The 24,420-nt window shown below is 41.1% G+C and overlaps 2 protein-coding genes across 5 annotated transcripts; one reads left to right on the top strand and one right to left on the bottom strand.

Moving 5' to 3' along the window:
* The first annotated feature begins 385 nt into the window (after positions 1-385).
* Positions 386-16,489, top strand: rps6kb1a (ribosomal protein S6 kinase b, polypeptide 1a). Of its 4 annotated transcripts, none has more exons than XM_046410386.1 (16): positions 386-664; positions 1,006-1,129; positions 2,187-2,230; positions 2,886-3,006; positions 4,771-4,839; positions 5,513-5,660; positions 5,800-5,857; positions 6,715-6,815; positions 6,984-7,074; positions 7,217-7,307; positions 7,434-7,541; positions 7,648-7,710; positions 7,836-7,913; positions 7,987-8,094; positions 9,447-9,559; positions 10,436-13,441. In XM_046410386.1, the coding sequence occupies exons 2-16, from the start codon at positions 1,058-1,060 to the stop codon at positions 10,698-10,700; spliced, it is 1,530 nt and encodes a 509-aa protein (XP_046266342.1). In that variant the 5' UTR covers positions 386-664; positions 1,006-1,057; the 3' UTR covers positions 10,701-13,441. The 4 variants fall into 4 exon arrangements, 3 of the variants coding, with proteins under 3 accessions (XP_046266342.1, XP_046266344.1, XP_046266343.1); XR_006845188.1 differs by lacking the exon at positions 386-664 and adding an exon at positions 16,360-16,489 and having other exon boundaries at positions 680-1,129; positions 10,436-10,937; XM_046410388.1 differs by lacking the exon at positions 386-664 and having other exon boundaries at positions 681-1,129; positions 2,921-3,006.
* rnft1 (ring finger protein, transmembrane 1) lies at positions 13,647-19,380 on the bottom strand. The gene is made up of 9 exons (XM_046410389.1): positions 19,190-19,380; positions 17,807-18,264; positions 17,648-17,724; positions 16,917-17,017; positions 16,390-16,543; positions 16,101-16,259; positions 15,929-15,994; positions 15,738-15,839; positions 13,647-14,768 (listed from the first exon to the last, which is right to left on the bottom strand). Exons 1-9 carry the CDS (start codon positions 19,213-19,215, stop codon positions 14,634-14,636), a joined length of 1,278 nt encoding a protein of 425 aa, XP_046266345.1. The 5' UTR covers positions 19,216-19,380; the 3' UTR covers positions 13,647-14,633.
* Positions 19,381-24,420: the final 5,040 nt, after the last annotated feature.

Here is a 24,420-nt window from a genome sequence, read left to right as displayed (position 1 = left end):
GGGAATAAACTAATAAGTTCCATTATTTGTAACTTCTGTTTGTCTGTGAATTTTGATTCATGTAATATTATAATTTTGGTTGTGAACTTCAACACATTTCTTGGTCAACGGCATGACATAAAAGGGGGAAAAAATATGAGCAAGAAATACAGGGAGCAGCAAAGAAATATACAAGCTAATTAAATTCAGCTATGTTTCTGTGATGATTTGAGACATGTTTGACTTCAACATTAAGAATGACAGGAAAATGACCCTCTTTTTTTATTTTCACGGGAACTTTGTTGCAGAGCAACAAGGAGATTTCACACCAACACGATACTACACCAGACCACCAAGCCCATAACCGCGGATAATCTCATTTAGGTTATCAGGTTATGACTTGGCAGAGTATGAATATGACTGTCGACGCTGTGGGTGAAGGAAACCAGAGGAAGCAAACGAAACCTCTGCTGGGAGGAGGCCTTCTTACGTTCTCACATCCTGCTGTCCCTGAGTGAAATAATTAGGACATTAAATTATTCCTCAGATTTCTGGGTAGTGTCGGAAACACTCAGAATTCCACTTTAGATAAATATGAGAAAGATTTGAGCCAAATAACGTCTTGGTTCATTGCTGTTAGCAGTCACCGCTTACCAGCTTCCAACAACATAAAGGTCATCTGGAGGTGTGTAATGCTGAAAGAAAGACAGGCAGCAAATGCTGTCCCATTAAAGTATAAGCGTCTTCTCAGCGACGTTACTAAAAGTAACGTTAGATATTTGGGGAGCAGCTGATTAATTCCTATTGCGTGCGAATCCTTTTAAAATTACATGTCCACTATTCTTGTAAATTGACAAGTCTCTACTAATATTTTATATGCCTTCAAGACAACGCGAGCCAAGTAGTGCCGGTGGCCAACACTAGAGGCTTTTCTGCTGCTCGGTCCTTGTGTTGTTTTGGTTAGCTGGATGTTAGCCCATGCTTTCTGCTGTAGCCGGTTGTAACGGTGATGGCTCTCCCATAAAGCGGGGGAGCGGGGCTGTGTTTCTGACTAGACACGGAGCGAAGTGCAGTGGCCATGGCTGGGGTTTTCGACATCGATTTGGATCAACCGGATGAGAATGTCTCTGACGACGAACTCGAGGATGGGGTGAGTTTACGTTAACGTTGAGGCTAACACCACCGCTGCTAGCCTATTAGCTAGCACGTAGCACTTTCGTTGAGGCCTGCGTTGCTAGCATCAGTGTTTGGATATCCATTATCGGACATCTGCCATCCGCCCCTTTCCCGCGGAATCGCACCGTACCCCACACCACAGTATTTCAATAAAATCCCACTCCGTTCACTGAATTTTTATCGGTCGCAATTTTAGTTTCATTACCGAGATCAGACTAGCACATCCGGTGAAATAAATGCGTTTACGGCGGGCAGGTTAGTGTTTCCCGGCTTAAATTTACGTGATCACCGCTCGGTACATACACCGTTAATATCCTTATTTGAACAGACAGCGAATCCACAAATGCCATCATGTCAGCAAACAGGCTCTCGAAAAAAGACAAACGTCTCCAGTACACAGCTATGGCGAAACCCAACAATAACAACAACAAAAACTTGCTTCTTCCAGGCGCAAGATACCTGCCCGATAATGGAATTATAGATCAAGCGGTATACGCATTGCATCGGCATCCGCCTGTTTTAGGGATGTACATTACTGTGTATCTAGCTTCACGAATGTCACACACAATGTATGGTGTAATGTATTAATGTGTGGGATATACATGAACTCAGTAAAAGTCGACCAACAACTCCCTGAAATCTTAATAATGCTAGCCGGACAGTAGGTATGGACCACAGCGTTGGCTGCTAGCTCTCCCTGTGCTCTTCTAACGTGAAGTTAGCAACTTAGCTAGTGGTATGTATCACTTACTTCTCCAGTGAATGATTTTTGAGCCATGCGAAGCAAACATGGGTATATCTGAAAAAAGTTATTAAATTGATATTAAGGAGAAAGTGTCCATTTAACTAGCTTGGTAGCGGTTAGCCGTAACCTCACCTGTTAACTTTAAGCAAATTGACTAATGCTGAGGTTAGGCTAAATATCATATCAAATATCATATCTAAATATCATATTATTTCCATTAATAAGCCCAGGCTGGCTCAGTCGCATGGCTGAAATATTCTGCGCTGTTTCTTTGTCTTGTTTTCAGGGCCAGCTCAGTGAATATATGGACCAATGCAGTGGCTTTGAATTGTGAGTATAAGCAAAACTTTAATTCGTGACTGGAAATTATCCTCACTAGAGGACATTAAATCAGTTAAGGGCATTGACTAACCGAATGTCAGACAACTTAACCATACTACCAATCCATAAGCAATCAGAGACGAGTTGCAACTTGAAAGGAGACCTAACATCAGATGTCTGGGTCATCACAACCTTCCACAGCAGCTTCAGTACTGTTTCGCATCCCTGCCTTGTAGGACAAAAGCATAACACAAGCATTTGCATTTGTTATTCTTCTCCACTTGTTTTTTTCTGGGTTTCCATAAATATTGTCACCCATCAAAATTGTATCCAGTAATAATTCATGACATCTGGACAGAATTCCCTCAGGCAAAAATACTTGAATTGGATGTCACTGCACTAGCGTGTATCTGTCTGAAGGTCCTACAGCAGTTCACACCCATTTCTTTTTGGGCAACTGTTTATTTCCAACAACGAAACTATTGTCCCACCGTCAGCCTCAGTTAACCCGTTACCCATATCCACATTTAGGCCCAGACGCTTGTAGCTGTTGTTCATAATACTGTTGTCTGTCTTGGAAATTGTTGACTCAGTGTTGAATGAATCTTTGATCGTGGTTTTTATTTCTTTATTTTTCTTTATTTTTTTTTGTTTGTTTTGCCAGTAACATGGATGACTGTGAGAAGTTTGAAATTTCAGAGAACAGCGTGAACAAGGGAACAGAGCAGATCAGGCCTGAATGCTTTGAGCTGCTGAAAGTTTTGGGAAAAGGTGGCTATGGAAAGGTGAGATTCTCTGGTCTGATTGTCTGTAATAAAAATATAAATATGAATTCAAGCACTTCACCACAGATGTAAGATGAAACTTGACTTGAAATTTGGAACCACATATTCTATATGCAGTTTGGAAACTAAAACAGCGAGCTGACAGCTGTGCAGAGTTGTGTAATGTTCTCAGTGAGAACTATATGATATGTGACCCTTGGATATTACACACAGACATCTGATTCAGCATCTTATTGCCAGTACGTGGGGGAGGAAATTGCAGTTGTCCTAAAATAACAATACAAAATAAAGTGGCTGGACATTGAGATTTGGACACTAAAAATCTAAACATTTTCTTCATTCTCACTACTGTCTGTCAACCCGCAAGGATCAGTTTCAGTATTTTTTGGCTATGAATAAATAGAAAAATATCCTGCTCAATCTGATGCAGGATCCGCTGCCCCAGAATCAGTCATAGTCAATCAGTCATTTACCCACGTCAACATAAAACAGAGCTGTAGTCTCCTGCAGCCAACTGTATCTAACTGTAAAGCCACTGAGATTGGGATTTTGTTTTTATGGTTGTATTTTGGTGCTAACATTGTGTTTTATTGGTATTTCCAATCCTGGAAAGTTTCTTTCCTGAGCCTGACAATGAAAAGTACACATCACAGTTATTTTGAAAACACTTTTCACTTAACAAGCGGATGCATGACTTGTTCTTTCTTGAAGTGGTTTTGTGTGCAATGACTGAGAAGTTATTTTCTTCATCTTGGGAATTTTTCAGCATTACGAAGTAATTACATTTTTTCAAACGCATTCATTTGTTTTGATATTTTTGTCCAGTTAATGGATATATTTGGACACGGGTTTGCAGGTTCTTGGCCTAGAAACTGAGAGAAAATAGTCTTTCAAGCACTGATGCAGGAATACACATTAAGTCATTTTTACACACAGTGACCTTTGTTGAGTTCCTTGCTTAGTTAAATCAAGACGCACTATGCACGACAGCAGCTTCTGAGCCTCGTGTCAGTGCTAACAAAAAAATGTTTTGTTTTTGTTTTTGTTTGACCTTAATCCTTTTCTTCCAAGCCATAGCTGAGATATAAACTGAGATATCTGGCCAGACGAGCAATGATGTTAAGTTATCTGCTGGTCTTGACTACTAAATACAGTTTCCTCAAAAACAAACATTAGAAGGTATTAAAAAAGTCTTATATGTGTGTTCACAGAAGTGACTTAAATATTTCTTCTTGCCTGCTGTAGTAACATTAGTTTAAAAATGTTCTTTGTGTCTGGTTGTGGTCAGGGGAAGTTAGACACCTATAAACTGAAAGTGGAACAGTGGGTTGAGCTGCAGGAGGCTGTGCAGTCAGCACCATCAGACTGATAGCAAACATTGCTTCTAGCTACAGCACTAACATCAGGAACTTGTTTTCTCAGAATTTTTTTTAGCAAAAATGATTGTGAATTTAAAACAATCATTTAAAGTTGCTAAATCCTTCCATGCCTTTCTGCCGCTTACCCAGCTCCAGTTCACAGTAATTACATTAATTATGTGATCAGAAATTTTTGTTATATTCTGATAGGAAGTATAGAAACATCATGCAATACTAAGCTAGTTTTTCATCATACTTTAACACTTTGGCTGGTCTGTCTATTAATATGAGGTATTAAATAGGATTCTTAGTGTAATTTAAAAAGTTTTAATTTTAACCTGGTGTAATCTGCATAAACTGTATAAATGTCTATGGATTTTGCGTCATATGATGTTATTTTCCACAGGTGTTTCAAGTTCGGAAGGTATCAGGTGCCACCTCTGGGAAGATATTTGCTATGAAAGTTTTGAAGAAGGTTAGTAAGTTTGCCTTCTTCAGGTTCGACTGAATCACTATTCAGGGATAATTGTATTATTGATATGAAGACTTTATTATGCTCACACTGTCCTTCGATTATGTATTGATGGTGAGACAAACTGCCCCCCAGTGTACATACAGAACACTGCAGTGTCAGAGGAATGACATTTGCGTCATCTAATCCACATGTAAGCAAACACAAGTAGCCTACATCTGTGTGGAACGTGACTCCCCCAGCCCAGTGCAGCTGAACTGTGTGTACTGTTTCACGCACACTGAATGTTGCTGTGTGCCTTTTCTGGTGGCATACTGGTGCAACCAGCTATCAAGCCAGAAGCTAAAGGCAGACCACCCAAAATAATGGCAGCAGGCTTTTTCCCATGAAACCTCAGATCTGCTGCTTCTGTTCAGCTTGGCCTCCGCTTTGCAGCTGACATGGAGCTGGAGCCCAACTTTGCTTGACAAAGCCAGCTCATATTCCCAGAAGTTTGAGGTTTGGGTTAATGACTGTGTTTATTGGCTTTATGAGAATTAGCTACCATTCTGGCATCCTGCTTTGTATTCTGTCTTTGCAGCTGATGTTGAAGCTTTGACACGGGCTAATGGAGGGTCAAAGTTATTGCCTGAGCAGTTCTAACGCCCCGACTCTCTGTGCTCTTCTTCTTTGCCAGGCCATGATTGTGCGTAATGCGAAGGACACGGCGCACACCAAAGCTGAGAGGAACATCCTGGAGGAGGTGAAACACCCTTTCATTGTGGACCTCATCTATGCCTTCCAAACAGGTGGAAAGTTGTACCTTATCCTGGAGTATCTGAGCGGTGAGCAGTACAGTACAAACCTACACTCACAAATGTTCTTCATCTGCATATTTTATCATGGGACACCATAAATAGAATAGTGAAAATGTGGTTCTCATGAGAACATTTGATTTATATATTTTGTGTGTGGTTACTACAGGTGGGGAGCTGTTTATGCAATTGGAGAGAGAGGGCATCTTCATGGAGGACACAGCATGGTGAGTTAGTTTGTATGTCACTGGCAGAGCTGTAACCATCTGGCCAGGGGTCACCTTTAGCCTTCCCTCAGTTTACGGCGTTTCTGGTGATCAGTGCGAATTTTTACTGACAAATGAATTTAAAAGAGTCTGGAAACAATTCTGTTTCAGGATGTAAAAGTTAAACATGTCAAATCTAAATTTCTTTGAATGTTTTCGTTTTGTTTCCTCTCACACTTCCTATGTTTGTATACATATTTTAAAAGCCTTCCTCAGTATTTACAATATGAAACCATTTCCAAATGGCAGCAGTACATGCATCTTAACAAACACCCTGTGTAGGACATTGTCCTTTTGCTGAGTCGTTATGCACAGGAGAGTCAGAATGCCAGCATGATCTGTTCTCTTTGGCACAGTCATGCTAGCAATTACACAAATGGCTCTAAAGAGAAAGACATCAGTTTTTTGGATTCTGACAGGAAATGGAAATGTGGCCTTCACATACCGAACGCACCATGAGGATACAAGATACTCAGTAATCAAACTTGAGAATGCTCTTGTCCCGAGTTTAAAATCCGAAGCACTCAGAGAGGTGACACTGTTCACTTGGAACAGGGACAGACTCTTACAGTACTTGCTGTTCTGTTTTATAAACACAGCATGTAGATGAAAGTGGTGATTAGATGAGCCAAGCTGCTGAACAAATAAAGGTGTGTAGTATTCCTAGAATAACCTGAAGGACATTCAGACTAACAACTTAGATCACTGCAGATCACTGAGGAGCAGTTGGGCATGTAAAACGTTTTGTCAGTAAGAAAATTTATAAAACAACGTAATCGCTGCTGAATGTGAGAATCGTGTCTTGTTTTTTTTGATAGTTTCTACCTGGCTGAGATCTCAATGGCACTGGGTCACCTGCACCAGAAAGGCATCATCTATAGAGACCTGAAGCCTGAGAACATCATGCTCAACAACAACGGTACAAAAGACCTGGAGTGTCCTTCACACAAGGCACATTAGAATAAGTTCCAGCTAGATCTGTGCCCTTTTCCACGTTAGACGATTTGATCCTATATTGATCTATTTCTCTGTGTAGTCTGATCTGTAATCTATTTCATGCGCTTTCCCTGGCTCTTTTTCTTACTAGGACACGTGAAGTTGACAGACTTTGGTCTATGCAAAGAGTCCATCCATGACGGAACAGTCACCCACACCTTCTGTGGCACTATTGACTACATGTATGTCACAAAATCATCAATCATCATGCAGATTTTGTAGAGTAATTTCATTCTTGTAGTCATGTTTAGTCACATTTCCTACTTCTTAGTCAGTGCGATGTATGTGCTGTATCATCTTGACCATCCCCTCGTCCTTCCTCAGGGCTCCAGAGATCTTAATGAGGAGTGGACACAACCGAGCAGTGGACTGGTGGAGTCTGGGAGCCCTCATGTATGACATGCTAACAGGAGCAGTAAGTGCACACCAATCAGTCCCATGCTGGCGTTGTTGAGAAAGTAAATGTCTTGTAGGCACATTCAGTTAGGAAACGTTTTCTGCTTTTGCCAAGCATCGTTTCTGTCCTACCACTCTGTCACAGCCTCCATTCACTGGTGAAAACCGAAAGAAGACAATTGACAAAATCCTGAAATGCAAGCTCAGTCTTCCACCTTACCTCACACAAGAAGCCAGGGACCTCCTGAAAAAGGTGAGCTGTAAAAGCCTTCCTTTGGCCTTGTTCCTCCATGTTTGCGATGTCTCTTCTGAAACACACTCCCAGAAAACAAAGGGATTCTCCAAACTTTTTCTTTCAGCTGCTGAAACGAAATGCCTCATTGCGTCTCGGTGCTGGACCAGGAGATGCCGCTGAGGTCCAGGTAGGTGCAGAGAGTTCGTTCAAAGAGTGTATGCAGTATGTTAAACATACTGATCTTAGGACTAAATACTATCATTAGTCGGTAGGCATGAAGCATAAAACCCCTGCTGTCACTGTATTTCCAAGGCCCATCCATTCTTCCGGCATATAAATTGGGATGACCTTCTTGCTCACAAAGTAGAGCCTCCATTTAAACCTTTCCTGGTGAGTTTGCTTCTGCAGCATCTTCTGTGACCAGTCTATGCTGTGCGATTAACTGACTCGCTTGTTTTGGCAGCAATCGGCTGATGATGCCAGCCAGTTCGACTCCAAGTTCACCAGCCAGACTCCAGTGGACAGCCCCGACGACTCCACGCTCAGCGAAAGTGCCAATCAAGTCTTCCTGGTGGGTAACCAGTGCTGTGAACCCTGCTGCTTTTCTGTCCCTGTCTGTGCCGTACAGTGTCCGGAATTTAACAAGTTATATGAGAAATTAAATGGAAAAAAATTGCATGACACGAAGGCCAATAATAGATTATATTCCTTACAAGGCCATCACTTACTCAAGATTATGATGTATGATGATGATGATGAATGTTGTTCAGTTGTTTTGAACCAACACTCTTATTTTTTGTTGGCCTTGTTGTTGTGAGAAAACATAAGTTCACAACAGTAGTAAGCAGGAGATTCTGCAGCCTAGTAACCCCTGGGAGACATGATGTAGGGAAGGTGACGAGGCAGCAGTGTCAGGTACTGGAACATAGCCTGCAGCCAATCAGAACTTTTTGAGGTGAAAGGTGAACGCTTGTGAACTTAAGGGGGAACAAAAAAAGAAAGACCTTGAGCGTAAATGAAAGTCGACATAAATAGATTCGGTCTTTGAAAGAGTTGAATTTATATATTTTGTGCCATAATGGAAGTTGAAGTAGTTTTTATATTTTTCACTAGTCATTAGGCTACGCTGTCTGCATGTGTGTCTCCTGCATGAGTGATTAAAGTCAAATGGTGCAGGTTAAGGCAAGCAAGCGAGAAAATGTTGAGCAAACCTGGAAAATATAAATTCCAGGACTCGCGGCTCACCAAAGACATTTACAAAGAGTGGCTTGTCTGTGCCACAGCACGACTGAGAAGTGTTGACACCTTCAAGCTGCTTTCCTCTCTTACATGTCGCCTGTGAGCTTCTGTAAAGCCTGATAGTTCTCCTTACAAAAGTTCTCATTGTTGAGACTATAAGTAAGCTTGATCCATCTGTCAAACTATTCCATGTTGGGTCTTTGAATTACCTTGAAAAGTTTGAATTGAATTTGATGTTTAAGAAGGTGTGGGAACTTTGGTATTTTCTTAGAGCTTGGTGTATATGTTATATAACTAATATTTGATGACAGATTAAGCACTTGCATTAAGACCTAATTTTGACTAACACGCTACATAATTTTAACACTGAAAAGCTAAAGATACAGTGCAGCAGAGACACATCATGTCAATAAACAAACATACAAACGGGCCAGGTCTGGACACAATGTTTTTATTTCCTTTTCAACAAGTAGTTCTTACGAGAATCAGTTAATGCATCCCATCTGGTTTATTCTTGTTCCTGGAAGCTTCCCTCACTGTTCCACCACATCGCATGATATGGTTTACTCAGCATTTCATTGCTCATCATCGGCTGTGGGTTGTTTTTGGAAAGATGCACTTTGAAGAGGTGGACCCACATCTCTCTCTCTCTCTTTCTGTTTTCTGTCCCTCCTTCCTCCCCAGGGTTTCACATACGTAGCCCCGTCTGTGCTTGAGAACATTAAAGAGAAGTTCTCTTTCGAGCCAAAGGTGCGTTCACCGCGGAAGTTCCCCGGAAGCCCAAGAACACCTGTGAGGTAACAGCAAGTTGTTTTTGTCTCTGGTTCCATTTAATTCCATTGGTCATTCAAAGATTTCCCCTACAGTACAACATTTTCCAGCATCAGTTACTCATTTGTTGACTGTGTAAAAGCAGCCAGCTTGATGTGAATCCTTCCTTATTGGCAGGATAAATTCTTTTTTGAACGTGGGGGCAGCCGTGCCCTAGAGGTTGGAGAAGCAGCTTGTGATCGGAGGGTCACTGGTTCAATTCCCCCACCGGACGGGCAGGAAAAATTTGGGTGTGGTGGAGTGATTAATGCAAAAAAAGGGAAAAAAAAAAGCTCCCCCCCCTTCATTAGCCGGCTGATGTGCCCTTGAGCAAGGCACTTAACCCCCCAATATGCTCCCCGGACGCTTGATGCTGCCCACTGCTCCTGTGTGTGTTTCACTGCATGTAATTTGCTGGGTGTTGCATGTGTGCTCAACAAAGGATGGGATAAATGCAGAAGTAAAATTCAGTATGTGTATGTAAAAATATATATACTGCTAATAAAGTTGATTCTTAAAAAGACACTTTCCAAAAATAGTCAGTTGTGTAATCTTGAGTTAGAAGCTTAAGAGGAATATGAGATAGAAGAGGAGATAACAAGACAAGTCTTCTCCGTGACAAGAAGATAAAGGAAGTTGAAGAACTTATGTCTGGATATCTGCTAACTATATGAATAATGTTGTCTGTTGAAATTGCTCCTTCATCTAATACAGCAGCAGCAGCTGCAGCTTTAGCCTGCATCTTCCTTCTTGGTGTTTTTCTCACATCAAGTTGTGCAACAGCCTCTGTGACCACATAAGAGCTGCTGTATCACGTAGCTCAGAGGAATAATCTTAGTTTCTCACGTCTTCCCCCTCCGCAGTCCAGTGAAGTTTGTAGGAGGGGACTTCTGGCCCCGGGGACCCACGCTGACGGGCTGCCCATCCCCGCTGGCCCCTGGCAGCTCTGTGGAGCAACCCATGGAGGTGTTGACAGCGGAGCAAATGGACACGAGCAGCAGTGGCACCTCTGAGGCCTCTGCACCACTTCCCATCAGGCACCCTTCAGGCATCAATGCAGGGTCCTACAAAAAGCAAGTCTACCCCATGAACTCCAAGCGGCCCGAACATCTACGAATGAACTTATGACACTCAGCTCGCCTATGAATATTAGGACTCTTCTAATTCCTCTTCCCCTTTCCTTTTATTGTTTTCTTTTAAAAGAGACTTGTAGTTTTTTTGGGTTTTTTTTAATACTGACTGACACTCAGTGCTGATCACCAGCTTTTCCAGCAGCGCCTTCCCTCCTCCTGGCCTCCTAAATCCTCCTGACTCAGCCTGGCCTCCTCAGCCTGATGCAGATAATCAGCAGTTTAAGTCCAGCAGGTATGTGGTCAGTGGTGGTGTGAGAGAGGTGCTCTTCAGTGAAGCGTTGACGTAATGCCAGCCGATGACTGGGCTGAGGTGGTTTCGGTGTACTCAACTGGCATTATCGTACGACTTATTGGTGCTTTTTTTTATGGAGAATGTTACTTTTAGTGTTTACGACAAGTTGCCTCCATCACAGTGAGAGAATCTGGTTATAAGAAGCAGTTAATCCTCCCTAAACATACCAGGCCTTTTGTTGTTTGTTTTATGATCATCTTGTGATGTGTCACAATCAGTGTGATTGCCTTTGTCACTGGAACGTGCGGTCTGGGGTGGGTGAAGCACGACTTGTGGGAAAAAGCAGCTATTAAAAGATAGAAGTGAAATTTTAGCTGAAAGCATCGTTTCCACCACAATCAATACCAAATGCTGGCACGGCTTTATTTGTCCTGGAATGCTTTCTGTAGGAGCTCAGTCCAGAAGCACCGTTCAGTTTCTTTGTGTTGAATGTAAACAGACTCTAGATGCCTTTTTTGTGTGTCATTTCGGACTCCTGCCCTTATCTCCCATGACCCCATGCAGCATTACTTTGAACTCATCAATTCATGCAGCCCCATTTGTGGTTGGAGACCGACAAACATGTCGATCCAAAATATACTCAGCCCAAATGATTCCATATCTCGTGCGTATGCCGTTTGTGTATTTACAAAAACAGGGCTATCGGTGGTATGGGCATAAATCCAGACTTGTGAGAGTGGACCATCAAATAACTCCTGTTTTAGCTGACATGTATGATGTGTTTGTGTGATGTGAAGCTGCTATATGAGCCTCTGGAGTCAAGCCATTCGAAACTTCTCGGTATAAAACAGACCACACCAATAGATGCAGATTCACCTGACGCTAACTGAACGTTAAATGAATGAAAATTTGTTTGAGTTTGAATGGCTCCCTGATGTTTCTTGTGATCCAAATTAGTGTTTAATGAATCGACCAAAATCACTGTTTCAATGAACCAAATGATTTTTGCTGGTCAAGAAAAAAACCCTGGGCAATGACCATAGAAGTGTATTGCTGGTGTTTGCACAGGGTTCGAAGGACAAACAAATTTTCTCATGTCATACCTGATCATACTGACTTTATTTATCACACTGACACTTGCAGAGTCACTTTGAAGTGTTTAAATGTGCGCCTGTAAGTTGCTGTGTGAATGTTAACCAAGATGAAGCTTAGATTGCGTTTCTGATGTGTCGGGCTGAGCTGATTCGTTTTTATTCTTCTATCATTCCCGCATAACAATTATGTTCAAGATGAATCACTCAACTTTTTACTCCTCGTACTGTCTCTGTTAACGTGTTACAATATTTATTTTAAGTGCCATTGTGTTTTCACTGCATTGTTCACACTATGCAAACTATGTATTTATTACTTAGTATTATGTAGATGAGGCAGCAGAATGTGTGATAATTTGATTTGGAGTTCTTATTTTGTCATAATAGTGAGCATGTACAGTATGATTTTATTACAAGAGGACATGTCTTATGGCAAGCTCGGATGCAGCTTTGTTTTCGATTCCAAAATTGAGGACGGTGACCTAACATTACAGTATTTATTGTGTGGCGTACAAACATGATCATGGGAGATTTTGAGAAAACATTTTCATATCTCATAGCCTTTCTTTGCTGAAAACTTGAACTTCAGTTCGTCTTTCTGCTGTGCTTAAAGCAAGGGCAGTTATTGTGAACAAACTGATGCAAAAACCAAGGGGAATGGCATTGTGCCTTTGATGATGGACTACATTGCGTGCGTGCAGTGTGCTGTACGTTGTAAATGTATGTGGAAAAGGCTGGGGTTGATCCACGACGTTCACTTCCTGTTACATCTCTCAAGGATGTTGAGTTCGTTGCTTCAGCAATTCATTGTGATATGATCCGAGCGGGATCCTTTCTGTGACTGTTGATTCTGAGAGAGATTGGGAAACTAAACGTGACGCATTTAGCTTCTCTTCAGGTATACTTTAAGACGTATCCTCTCGGGATGCACAATATTATCAGCACGTCATCGATATCAGCAGATAAATGATTTGAAATGAAACACTGGCCTGAAATTAACCTTTCTGCCAATGAGGCATTTTCATTATGCACAACCATTGACCAAGTAGTTTTTTAAAGAACTGTATACCTGCCAGTGGGCCATCACAATAAGCATAGGCATAATAACATGTTCCACCACAGGAGAGACCTGTTTTCTGCAATTAGATGGAAAATAAAAATACTACCATATATCAGTATTGGCAGCCAAAATAAGTTGGAAAATACTGGCATATCAGCAAAAATCCAATATTGTGCATCTCTGAGATGTTTGACTGGGAAACACTATCTTTAGGTAGAATAGAAGTTTAATTAACTGGTGGGCATTGAATATCAATATTTCTGTTGCTTTGTCCCTTGGATCTGCCCCTTCAGATGGGGACTGTTAATATGTATCATGTACATAATGTCAGAATAAAAAAAAAAAGAAATGGATCTTGTTTCTGGGCAGTGGAACTGAATGGATAGTGCAGAGCAAAGTGGTGAAATGTGCCATTTTTCAGTGATCTTTTGTGACGTTTTAGGATTTCATCTCAAAACTTTAGCAGGCTCTGCTCAGCTTCTACACTTACTTTGAGGCTTAGCTGTTCTGTCAATAAGCAACTCTCATTTGCCTTCATAAAACAAGTCACAAACGTCATTCAAATGTAGATCTTTATTCAGATCGGATCAGGATCTCAGTGGATAAAAACACAGTGAAATGATTTTCGTACATAATAAAATAGACATTTCTTCCCCTCTTTGGTTTTTACAAAAAAAAAAAAAGAGGCTATGTCACCTCTATAGAAAAATAATCTGTGTTAATCAGCCTCACAAATTCAGTTGCGTTCTTATCAGTCGTGAAACAAAATAGCCAGCAAAAGCCAAACTCTTTCAAACTCATCACGTAAACTGATTCTCGCTGCCACGTCCGTCTTTGCTGCCTGAATGCAGGCTGGCAAAGATCCGCTCATTACAGGACCATTACTGGACTGCCTGAAAGACACGGTAGCTGTCAGCCCTCCAGTCTCACATTTATTTGAAACTAATCAAGCTTAAATATACCTCTAAAGCAGAATTCAGCAAGCAACCCTGAGCAGAGGTACACAGCTGCTTACCTCTCCACATCTATTGTTACTAATCAGAAAAGTCGCTTCCACAAATTTAGACACACTGGATAAAAAAAAAGGGTGCATGAGTTGCGTCTTCAAATATATGATCAAGAAAAAATCTGTTCAAAATAGTTTTTCATACTTTTCTCTGTTGTTTCCATATTTACAAACAGAAGAAATAGGAAGTAGACCAATTTGATGTCCCATGGGGAAAGTTTATATAAAAATTAAAAGGTGAATAAAAGCAACACAACATCAGAGGAAACAAAATAGAAAAATGAAAAAAACAAAACAAAAAAACAACACAAAACACTTGGGGCCATAAAAGTAAGGAGTTGTCTGACAGTCACTAGTAGGGACGTGCTGGTCAATAAACCAGAAACCTACTGTAGGTGCAAGTTGTGTCATTACTGACCCCTGCCCCCAGGGGCCACAGCCCTTAGCTGATTAATCAAACAGTGTGCACATTACTTGTCAGTGAGGTTTGCTAATACCAAAGTCCCACGCCCAAAAGCTCACCACCTGTGCCTTATCGATCAATAAATCTGCAGGTGTGAAGATGTAGCTCCATCTCTCCATTTGTAGACTTTCTCTGTGATCACAATGCGGCAGAGAGGACAGCTCTTCTCCCGGTTGAACCACAGAGCGATGCATTCATCACAGAATATGTGCTGCACGGCGGGGAAGAAAAACAGCACGTTACTTCCTGCGCTTAACATAAACGGCTGGAGCTACATATAAGATGTACTTCAGTTCATCTGATTCAGGAAAACACAAGTGGTCAGATAAAACAAAATTAGAATTACCGCCTGGCTCCATGCACAAATCAGGTTACAGCTTACATCCATGTCCGCTCAGACTCATATAATCACCTGAAGCTCACTGTCATTGAAAGCAATGAGCTTGTGGTGGACTACAAGGCTTCAAATGTGGAAGCTACAAATTCTAAAACGCAGAGGCTTTCACACACGTGTTCAAACCAGCAGCACAGAAGATCTGTACAATCAGCATGTTAGTGTCACCAATTCAGTACGTGACCAAAGGTGAACTATGGTCACAATCTGCCCTTCTGTTCCTGAGTTATGGTGGTGAATAAAAACATTATGATGGCGAGTGAAACTGACGGACATAAAAGGTTATCACTTCATCCTTCAGTCCAAGTGTACGTTAATTTGGCATAAGAAGGGTTGCTGAGATATCGCATTCATGAGAATGGGATGTGCAAACAACCCAAAAACAAAATGCTAGAGGCATAAAAATATTGTTACTCCCATAGCAAATAAGTAAGGTACTGGATAAAGAGTAAATTAAACATGTTTTTAATTTCGTATTGCAGGGTTTATCTCTAAAGTAAGACTGCTCCTGCTCAATGAATATAACATGGAAAGCGCAGGATTTTCTCAACTGCTGTAACCTGTAATAAAGTTGACGATTGAATTGATAATTGAAGAGGAGAGATGTATGTATGTGTGTGTGCGAGCGAGACACATGCCTGAAGGAACTCAAATCTGCCTATTGATTCCCACATGACAGTAAAAGCGAATCCATAACTTCAATTAAAGGTACGACCAACAACAATGACAAAAAAACGTAACCAATGGTAAGAGAGGCCGTGTGGTGCCCTCGTCTGTGGGGGTTACCTGACAGAGCAGAGCCCGAGGCTCCCTGTACTCTCCCTGACAGATGGGGCAGACATCTCCAGCCTCACTGCACTGACTCCTAGTGGCTGCTGAGCCTGTGTGCTGAGAAACAAACAAAAACAACACCTCAACACAGCTGGTTACTGGCTGTGAACATTTCCTATTTAGCAAACAAGGTGATAGGCACTGACCTCGCCCTTTAGGAATGTCCTCACAGTTTTTATTAAAGATGTCCACTGCCCATAAAATCCTAAAAGCTGAAAGAGAGAGAATTTTTTTTTGTTTAAAAAGAAAAAAAAAACTTCCAATTTTATTTTGCAACATTAGTACAACTGCTGTTTAATTACGGTAGTCTGAGCACACCTTCAGTATGAGGTAGAGCAAAGCCAGCAGGACCCCCACTGTGAGTCCTGGGGTGCCATCAGCCTCCTGGTAGGTGACCAGGTAGCGGAACCACAGTGAAACAGGAGCCATGGCTTGGTGGACCTGACTCAGCTCCTCAGTCAGCATCAGCCACCGACCCTGGAGACATGAAACACACTAAATGAAAACCACTGAACCAGCATTGGCAAGACATAGCATTAGAATGATGTTTTGTTTTGTTTTGTTTTTCCTTAACCAGCAGTTCAAAGAAGAAATCCACCGCTCTCACCTGGGTTCTATATGTCACCAGTGAAGATGGCAGCAGCAGAATAAGGCACTTAATCCCCATGAAGAGGAACTTTATTATGAAGTTGGTGATGCCGACTGCCCATAGAACCTCCCAGAAACCCAGCGGCTCAATGGTTGGGCTCAGGAAGACGAGGCTGGAACGAGGTTAACATTCAGGTTAAATAACACGGTCATCTTTGCATTGTTTGCATACACATGCTGATCAGTTTGCCATAATATACATTTCACTGTGACGTTTGTACAAGTAATGAGTTGTTTTGATGTTTAACTCATGAGTTCTGCTGAATGATCAAGCTGTAATTTTTTCTCACGAGTTCTGCTGAATGATCAAGCTGTAAACAAGTCACCAGAGCACACACAAATAACCACAGTGAATTCTGGTTGGTTGCTCAGGCCCACAGAGATGAACTGAGATAACACTCCAAAAAGAGGTCACTGCCAGCAGGAAACAACCACGCAGTCTTGTTTTTCAGGGTAACCAATGTGATATAATGCATCCGCTCTTACCAGTAGTAAAGTGTCTCAGTGAGAAAGGTGTAGTAGAGCAGGAGGGTGGAGGAGATCAGGAACAGCAGCAGCCATACACACTGCAGCTTTGAGTGACGGTCCTGAGGATGCACACAAGCAAAATCATGGCTTAGAGAGACACAGACAGAGCACCACACTGCCTTTTCTCTTCAAGTGTAACATTTAAAATTAGAAGTGCAGTGCCTATTTTTGTTGTTGTTGTTTTTGCCAGGTAACCACCAAATCACCTGTCCTCTCCCTATAATGAATTTGCTGTAACACTAAACTAGCAGATCTGTTTTTATTTTGGCTTTAGAAGTGGCTGCAAGTGAGTTAATGTTACATTAAAATACACATATAAATTGTATGCTACAATAAATGCAATAATAATTTTATTAATAATAATTAATAAAAACAACTTTTCAAATTTTCATGAGCCACACTAAATTTCCTGCAGACCTGCAGTTTTTTGGTTCAAATCATAACTTTGGTTGGTAAAATTTAATAGCCAGGGTATCCAGTAACAGCCACCAGCAACACTTTGTCTCCCATGAAAGTGAAATTATGTCACGTGTCTTTCTGTTCTGAGTTGAAGTATTTTCAGCACAAGGTGAAAAACATGAGGCACACTGGCCGTCTGAAACATGAGGCACCCAGGGCACATGACCACAAAAACTGTGATCTGTCTGATTGGGCCCCAAGGAATCAATACATGTTTTTCTGTGACTTACCTGAAGAAAGACTTGGGTTTGAATGCTTTTATTCACATAAAGAAAAGTTGTGAAGAGGCCAACACCAACTGCTAAACCTGGTAAATGAAGGGAAAGGGTAAGAGAAGTCGTGTTTTGTTCACACTTGGAAATAATGACGTTTGCTGAACTCGTACTCACCAAGAGCATGTTGGATGACCAGTTTAGCACAAAGTATAACGAGGAAAGGAAGGCTCTTTTGGAGCCAGCGAAACAGACAGCGAAGCTCAGACAAAGAGGTGCTGGGTTCTCCAGAGTCCAGGTCAGAGTCAGGCTGCTCAAGCTCGGGCTCGGAATTCGAGTGGTGCTGCGCCCGACTGTGTCCGTGTGACTGAGAATGGGAGTGGCTGTGGGAACTGACTCTGCATCTTCTGGATGAGGCACCTCCGCCTGACTCCCCAACCCCGCTGTTCATCGGTACCCGCACCTCATTGTTCTGTGGGTCTGCAGGAGCAGCACCAGGGACTGGTGTCCGGGGGAGAACTTCTGGTTGCAGAGTTAAGGATAAACCATTTCCAGAATGAGCACCCTGCTCACTTGAATTAGGCTGCATTACAGTAGGAGACTCCCTCAGTTTCAGTGCTCTTCTGGAATCACTCCTTTAACAGAAAAGACAAGCTTGGTAGTCTCGGTCACAATGTGTCCAGCATCAACCATGATTACAGTTGTCTAACAGGTTGTATGATATTTACTTCAAGGAAAATACAGGGTTGTCAGGTAATCCGCCTGCAGTTTGATTCATTTGTTCTATCACACACTTTTACGTAGGAAACAAGCACAGCAGTTTTAACTGACATATTAATCTGGGAAATACCTGTGTGTACGTGTGATATAAAATATTTAATAGGCTTGTACAGATCAGTTGTAAAATAGCTTCCTGAATACATATTGTGATTAGCAGATGTGATTTATTAATTTAACTTTACGATCTTTAAGGAGGGACTCTCCCATTTTTAAACAACTACTCCCAATGATCCAGCTGCGAAAACATCGTAAAATGCAGAGACTGTGTCGCAGTACATTTTATTGCAGGACTTCACAGTAATTCTTTAACAGAAGGCTCCAAACTAACAAACGAGTCAACGATGCAGGGACGGGTTGCTTTGATAAGCAGTGAATTTAATTAAGAATTAGCTTGTAGAATATTTAAAGGCTGACAAATGAAGACCACAGATGGTGTTGTTTAAACTAAGCGGGAGACATAAAAGCACAATTAGCTTGAAACTTGTTTTCTAACTTGACAACAGATATTACAGGTGTTTAACTTGCTTATATCGACAGCCCCTGAACGCCTCGACCAGACAATGAATCCACTGTCTTTGAAAGGTAATTAACGTTAGCTGAACAAAACATCAGGTAGATCAGTCATTTTCGAGCAGTAACCCGAAACCCGACAGCACTGACAGCGGAGGATATCAAAAAGTTGACCGTTTCCCATAAAGCGAACTGGGCTGTCGTTAGCATTAGCAGCTAACAGATGTTTTCTATCAAAGCAGATTAAATGTTATAAAAGCTTCAGCTCACCTGTCATACTGCACCCGGAGTTTCATTGTAAACTCTTGGTCCCCATCTAATACAATGACCAAGTCGCCAAAACAAACAAAATAAAAAGTAAATCAAAACAAAAGAAAGCCTTTACTTCTCAGGCTAAAACATAAGCTAGTTGTTCAGACTGACATTTTAACGTTGTTTACGACAGTAGACGTCGCAAACTTCCTCTATTGAATTTTTACGGCGTGTCGGATGTAAAATGCTACAATGCCTCCACCTACTGGATTGTTTTAAAATAACATTCAACAGATTAATAATAATTACAATAATTAATTTAAACACACATATAACAAAAATGTATTTAACTGTTGACTGTTGTAAGTGCACATGTTATTTTACTGGTACATACCACTAAAATTGTGTTATTGTTATCATCATGTCTATATATAATTATTATCATTATTATTATTGTTCCTAAGTGAGACTAAGGGCAGTTTAACAATTTACACTGAAATAGCCGATTTGCAATATTATAAACTTCAATGTTCAACTACTGAACAATATATTTTAGTCGTTTTATACGGATTTCAAAAAAAAAAAAATAATAAAATAAGTCACTCCATTGCTACAACAGTCCCTATGTACGTCTGATCTCAGGAGATTATTCTAAAAATGAATCTAAAAAAAATGTTTAATTTTTTCTCGTGTTTCTACTGTGGCGCTACCTTTTACAAGAACACAGTCTGACTGAGCATGTGCAGAATGAGTGTCATCAATTTTTGTTTTTAATTATTTTTTTTTTAGCTTTTGTCTGTTTGGAGGAATTTAAGGTCTTACTGGTAAGGCTTACACATTAATGGCCATATTAACATAATCCACTGATATAAACTGGCCTATGACACTGAAATGGGGCTGTAGAATAAGCACTTTTACTTTATTTTGTTTAGTAGGTTATATTTTGATGCTAATTATCTACTTTGACTTAAGTGATATTTTTAATACAGGGATTTTAACAAAGTGTATCTTGACAATTAAATCGCTATTCATACTAAAGACATCCGAGTCCGTCTCCCGCCAACCAGAACTTTTAGACCCATGATATATTTTTATTGGTAGATCTTAGGCGCGTCAGGATCACATGTTGTCATTTATCATGTTTGATTGGTTTTCTGTCTGAAGAGGGCGGGTCTTAATGCTGCCGGAGGTCTAACGAGGTGGGAGAGCAGGTGAGTGATCCTTGACACTGAGAGGTGGTGAATGAGGAGTGTTGGTTTCTCTTGTAGCTGCATGTGTTTTGACCTAAATGAGAGGAATCTGACTCCGAGCTAAATGCACAATTATTAAAACCAGAAGATGTGGGCTGCTAGCTGAGCTCACCTGGGTTTCAGGTAAGCTCCGCGTTCTGTACTTGTTAAGTGGCCAACAAGGCATTTTTGTTAAGGCATGAAATCCCCTAGACCTGAAAGTAATAATTGTGCCGGGATACTAGCATTTGAGCTAACACCTATACACACACAAAATCAACACCAACACTTCCTTCAGGAGTCATTGTCTTCCTGGATAACAACACTTGTCACATTAGGGAAAGCGCGGGTGTTATAATGAAATTGTTAATTGGGTTTGAATTCCAGTTAGCTGCTTCAGTGTCTGGGTCCTGCTTTTGTAAATGCAGTCGCCCTGCCAAGGCTCAGTGAGACATCTGAGCAGAATGCAGACAGTGTTTTCAGGAACACCTGGGCTTGTCCTGCTCAGACAAGTTCAAAATGTGTTGTGTGCTGTGATTAAAAGTTTGTTTTTTGTGTCCATTACTGCTGACCTCTAATGCCTTTAATTAACACCACTAATGCTACAGCATACTGTGGAATTTTGTGAATAATATCTAATCAAACATTGAATGTTTTTTCTGAGTTTGATGCCAGTTGTAAGGCAGGTCTTACAACCCAACATCAGTGGTTGACTGCTAATGTTATTACTGGCACTTTTACTGCTGTATCCTACAATTCCCATCATGCAACTAAGAAACTGCTTTATTAAGCAACTTCTGCACTGTCCCAGTATGTAATGCAGATTTTTTTACTATAAATTTGCTCAAGTCGTTATAACCCTGATGACATGAATAACAGACATGATGAATAACAGAAGATATTGTACAACCGTTATGCGCTTGACGTGACAGGGTCTTAACTTGTCTTGGTAGATTCACAGCAAACTGTGTTCGCTGGCAACGGATTACGAAAGTGTTTCTTTCATACAATAATTTGAGAGGAAATGGGGGGTGACATGCAGTAAAGGGCCTCAGACTAGAATTGAAACATGGGTGCTGCCAAGGACTCAGCCTTTGTACGTGGACTGCACATCACAGGAGCTGCTGGGGCGCCCCAGCTTTTCAGTTTTTAATGCAGCGCCACCTGAGGGCTCAAAGGTCACAGGGTTTCAGTGTTGGCTTTTGGCCTTACCCCTTATGTGTAGGTATTAGGAAATCAGGAAATAGCCTGACAAAACCTTGTGTACTGAAAATTATTGTATACTGTATCTGTGACTGCAAGTGAAGAGAACAGTGTATGGGAGTCTTTTGCTCTGGAATATAGATGATGCACTGAGAAACACTGCTGTTAAACCCTTCCAAACAGGTGGTTTTTGATCATTCCCCAGTGTTCCCAGGCTTTTGAGCTGCTTGTTTGAATCATGTTGCTGGTGTCAAATTTAGAATGAATATCTCTTTAGGAAAAACAGTAAAGATAATCAGTTTAGATGTTAAATAGCCCATCTTTGTATGGCAATCAATTCAAATCAGTCAAAAATGATTTTTAATCACAGAACTCTTTTTTTTTATGTTTTACACTGTATCCCAACTTTTGGTATCAGAGCTGTACACCTTATTTCACAGGCTGAAAGTACACATCATGGTGAGTGAACTAATCTTTAGTTTGGTGGCGCTCATCCTGTAATGCCCATGATTTTCAGAATGACATGTTCCGCAATCTCATTTGATGTAATGTAGTGTATATGATTGCTCTGCATAAAAGATATTACACACATTGAAATGTTCCAATAGTGACTATTGATACTCATTATGCGCGCCGTAGATTAAGGCTAATATGCATGAGTCAGATTTTCACTGCTTAAGTTTAAGAGTTTGTTCGATGAGTTCATCTCAGTTGGAGGAATATGAAGTGATGAGGCTGTTTGATTCTCCTCCCACACTCAGGCAGAGTGAGCCAACAAACTTATAGTATGAACATGTTGTTAGTCTTCCTCTATTGCCTGGTGCTTCTGGGCCCCTGGCCAGCCATCTGTTTTTTCTTTTTTTTCTCTTCCACCAGCGATGCTTGCTGCTTGTGCTCACCTGCGGCTTAAGGCAGCTGATATGATCTCCCACAGTTTAATAAATTGGGAGAATCAAAGCAGTAGAGGGGGAAACTGCTGTTGAACTTCCCATAATCTCCTCCGTGACAGACTGTGTTCAGTGAATTATTACACCGTGCACCTACAGCCCCCTCCAGCTCCTGCAGTGGGGTTTAACCTAAAGAAACAAAGGCACCTCTAAAACCTCAGGAGTAGAAAGTGCAGAAAGATTTCCTTCTGTTATTGAGATGAAACAGTTGCTTTTACTTAATATTGCTGTTAGTTCTGCTACTAACAAAGCTTTTCCACAGTCATGCGACTGTCATGATTGCACAGTGACAGATGAAGCACTCAAAAGTAATAGAATCAATACCACTGTATAATAATACTCCATTACAAGTAAAATTCTTGTTTTCCAAATCGTACTTGAGTAAAGAACACAGGTATTATCGGTAAAATGTACTTCAAGTATCAAAATTAAGTAGATTACCTGTATATCGTACAATATGACCAATATGTTCTTTGTAGAACAGGATCAGAGTCATTTTATCAGGGTTTGAATTTGATTTGGTTTTTGTGGGAGTCTTAAAAAAAAGGTCGTGGTTCATTATACTTGCATACATAGCCAATCAGAAGGTAAAAGCCATCCTCTACTGTCAAGTGTTCTGTTGTCAACAGGCCGTGATCGACATCTGATGTGGCAGCAGTGGCCTTTTTTCGGTTTCATGGTAGCCAGTAGTCTAACTTACTAATTCTTTGTTTTGAAAACCAATGAACAAAACCAAGTTGAGCAAGTGGTTTTTCTGCAAGGATTAACGTTGGCCAGCTCGCAAAAGGATAGTTTGCCCAACAGCCTCCTGTACCGCGTAGCGGCGTGGTGAAGTGTAGCCAGGCTACATTCATGTGCACCTAGCACTAATGCATTTTTTGTTTTTGCAAAAACATGTTTATTCTAGACTATTTGTCTATCTTTAATGTAAATATTATTCAGTATATTGAAGGAAAAAGAGCTTTATTTGTGATTACAGCGTAATGATGGTGCATTTTTAGCGACCCCCACAGATGTATGATTTTGCTGTGTACATGTCCTCTGTCCTCTCTCCATGAGAGCTCAGCTCGAGCCATGGGTTTTATGTTCTCTGATGTCTGCCTTGGTGTTGCCCACACACTGTATGAGCATGAAGTCGGTCATTGTGGTGAAAGGAGGTTAATGCACTACGACTGTGAGAGCTGTTCTTCGGCTCTGTCCCGCGCCCTCTAATTGTGTTATTGCACTATAGAATTGTCGGTGGAGTTGTACTGCCCCAGTCAAGACATCGGAGCCAAGTCTGTGGAGGGAGGTTAACTTGACATATAAATTGCTATCTGCCAAGATGAATGGAGCTCACCAGAGAGCAGATGAGGAGAGCAGTGACCTGACATTGCTTCTGACAGACTCCGTATATCCCCCGTCATCTTCCCCCCCCCTACATGGTGCCAGCTGCTGCCTCCTCTGACGTCTTACTGGAGCTGCCAAAGATTCAGTGGTAGTGCTGTCCTATCTTGTACATGCATGTGTGTGTGCATGCAGATGCACCAGTGTAATTCACCATTTTTCAACTGCTTGTGCATTTGGGTTACTGTTTAGGACATTTATGCTATGAAGTAACTGCTGTGCTATGAGTGCATGTTTAATTGCTGTGTATTGTATTTCCACAACAGTAAAGAGATCCATAAAGTATCTCAAGATGATAACAAGAGCACAAGAGACTTTCGTTATTGCACAGAGTTTATTGCTCCAGCTTGGTGAATGTCTGTTGCTTTTATGCATTAATGACTCACTAAGGTGTCAACAGGTGAGATGAAGGATTTGATGGACCCATGTATCTTGCGAGTGATCATGCTGCAATTCGTGAATATATATATCTATATCTTTACAT

The sequence above is a fragment of the Scatophagus argus genome, chromosome 14 (genome assembly GCF_020382885.2).
Source record: "Scatophagus argus isolate fScaArg1 chromosome 14, fScaArg1.pri, whole genome shotgun sequence".
Taxonomy (NCBI): Eukaryota; Metazoa; Chordata; class Actinopteri; family Scatophagidae; genus Scatophagus; species Scatophagus argus.
The sequence above is the reverse complement of the archived record's forward strand: the minus strand, read 5'-3'. Positions and strand labels throughout refer to the sequence as shown.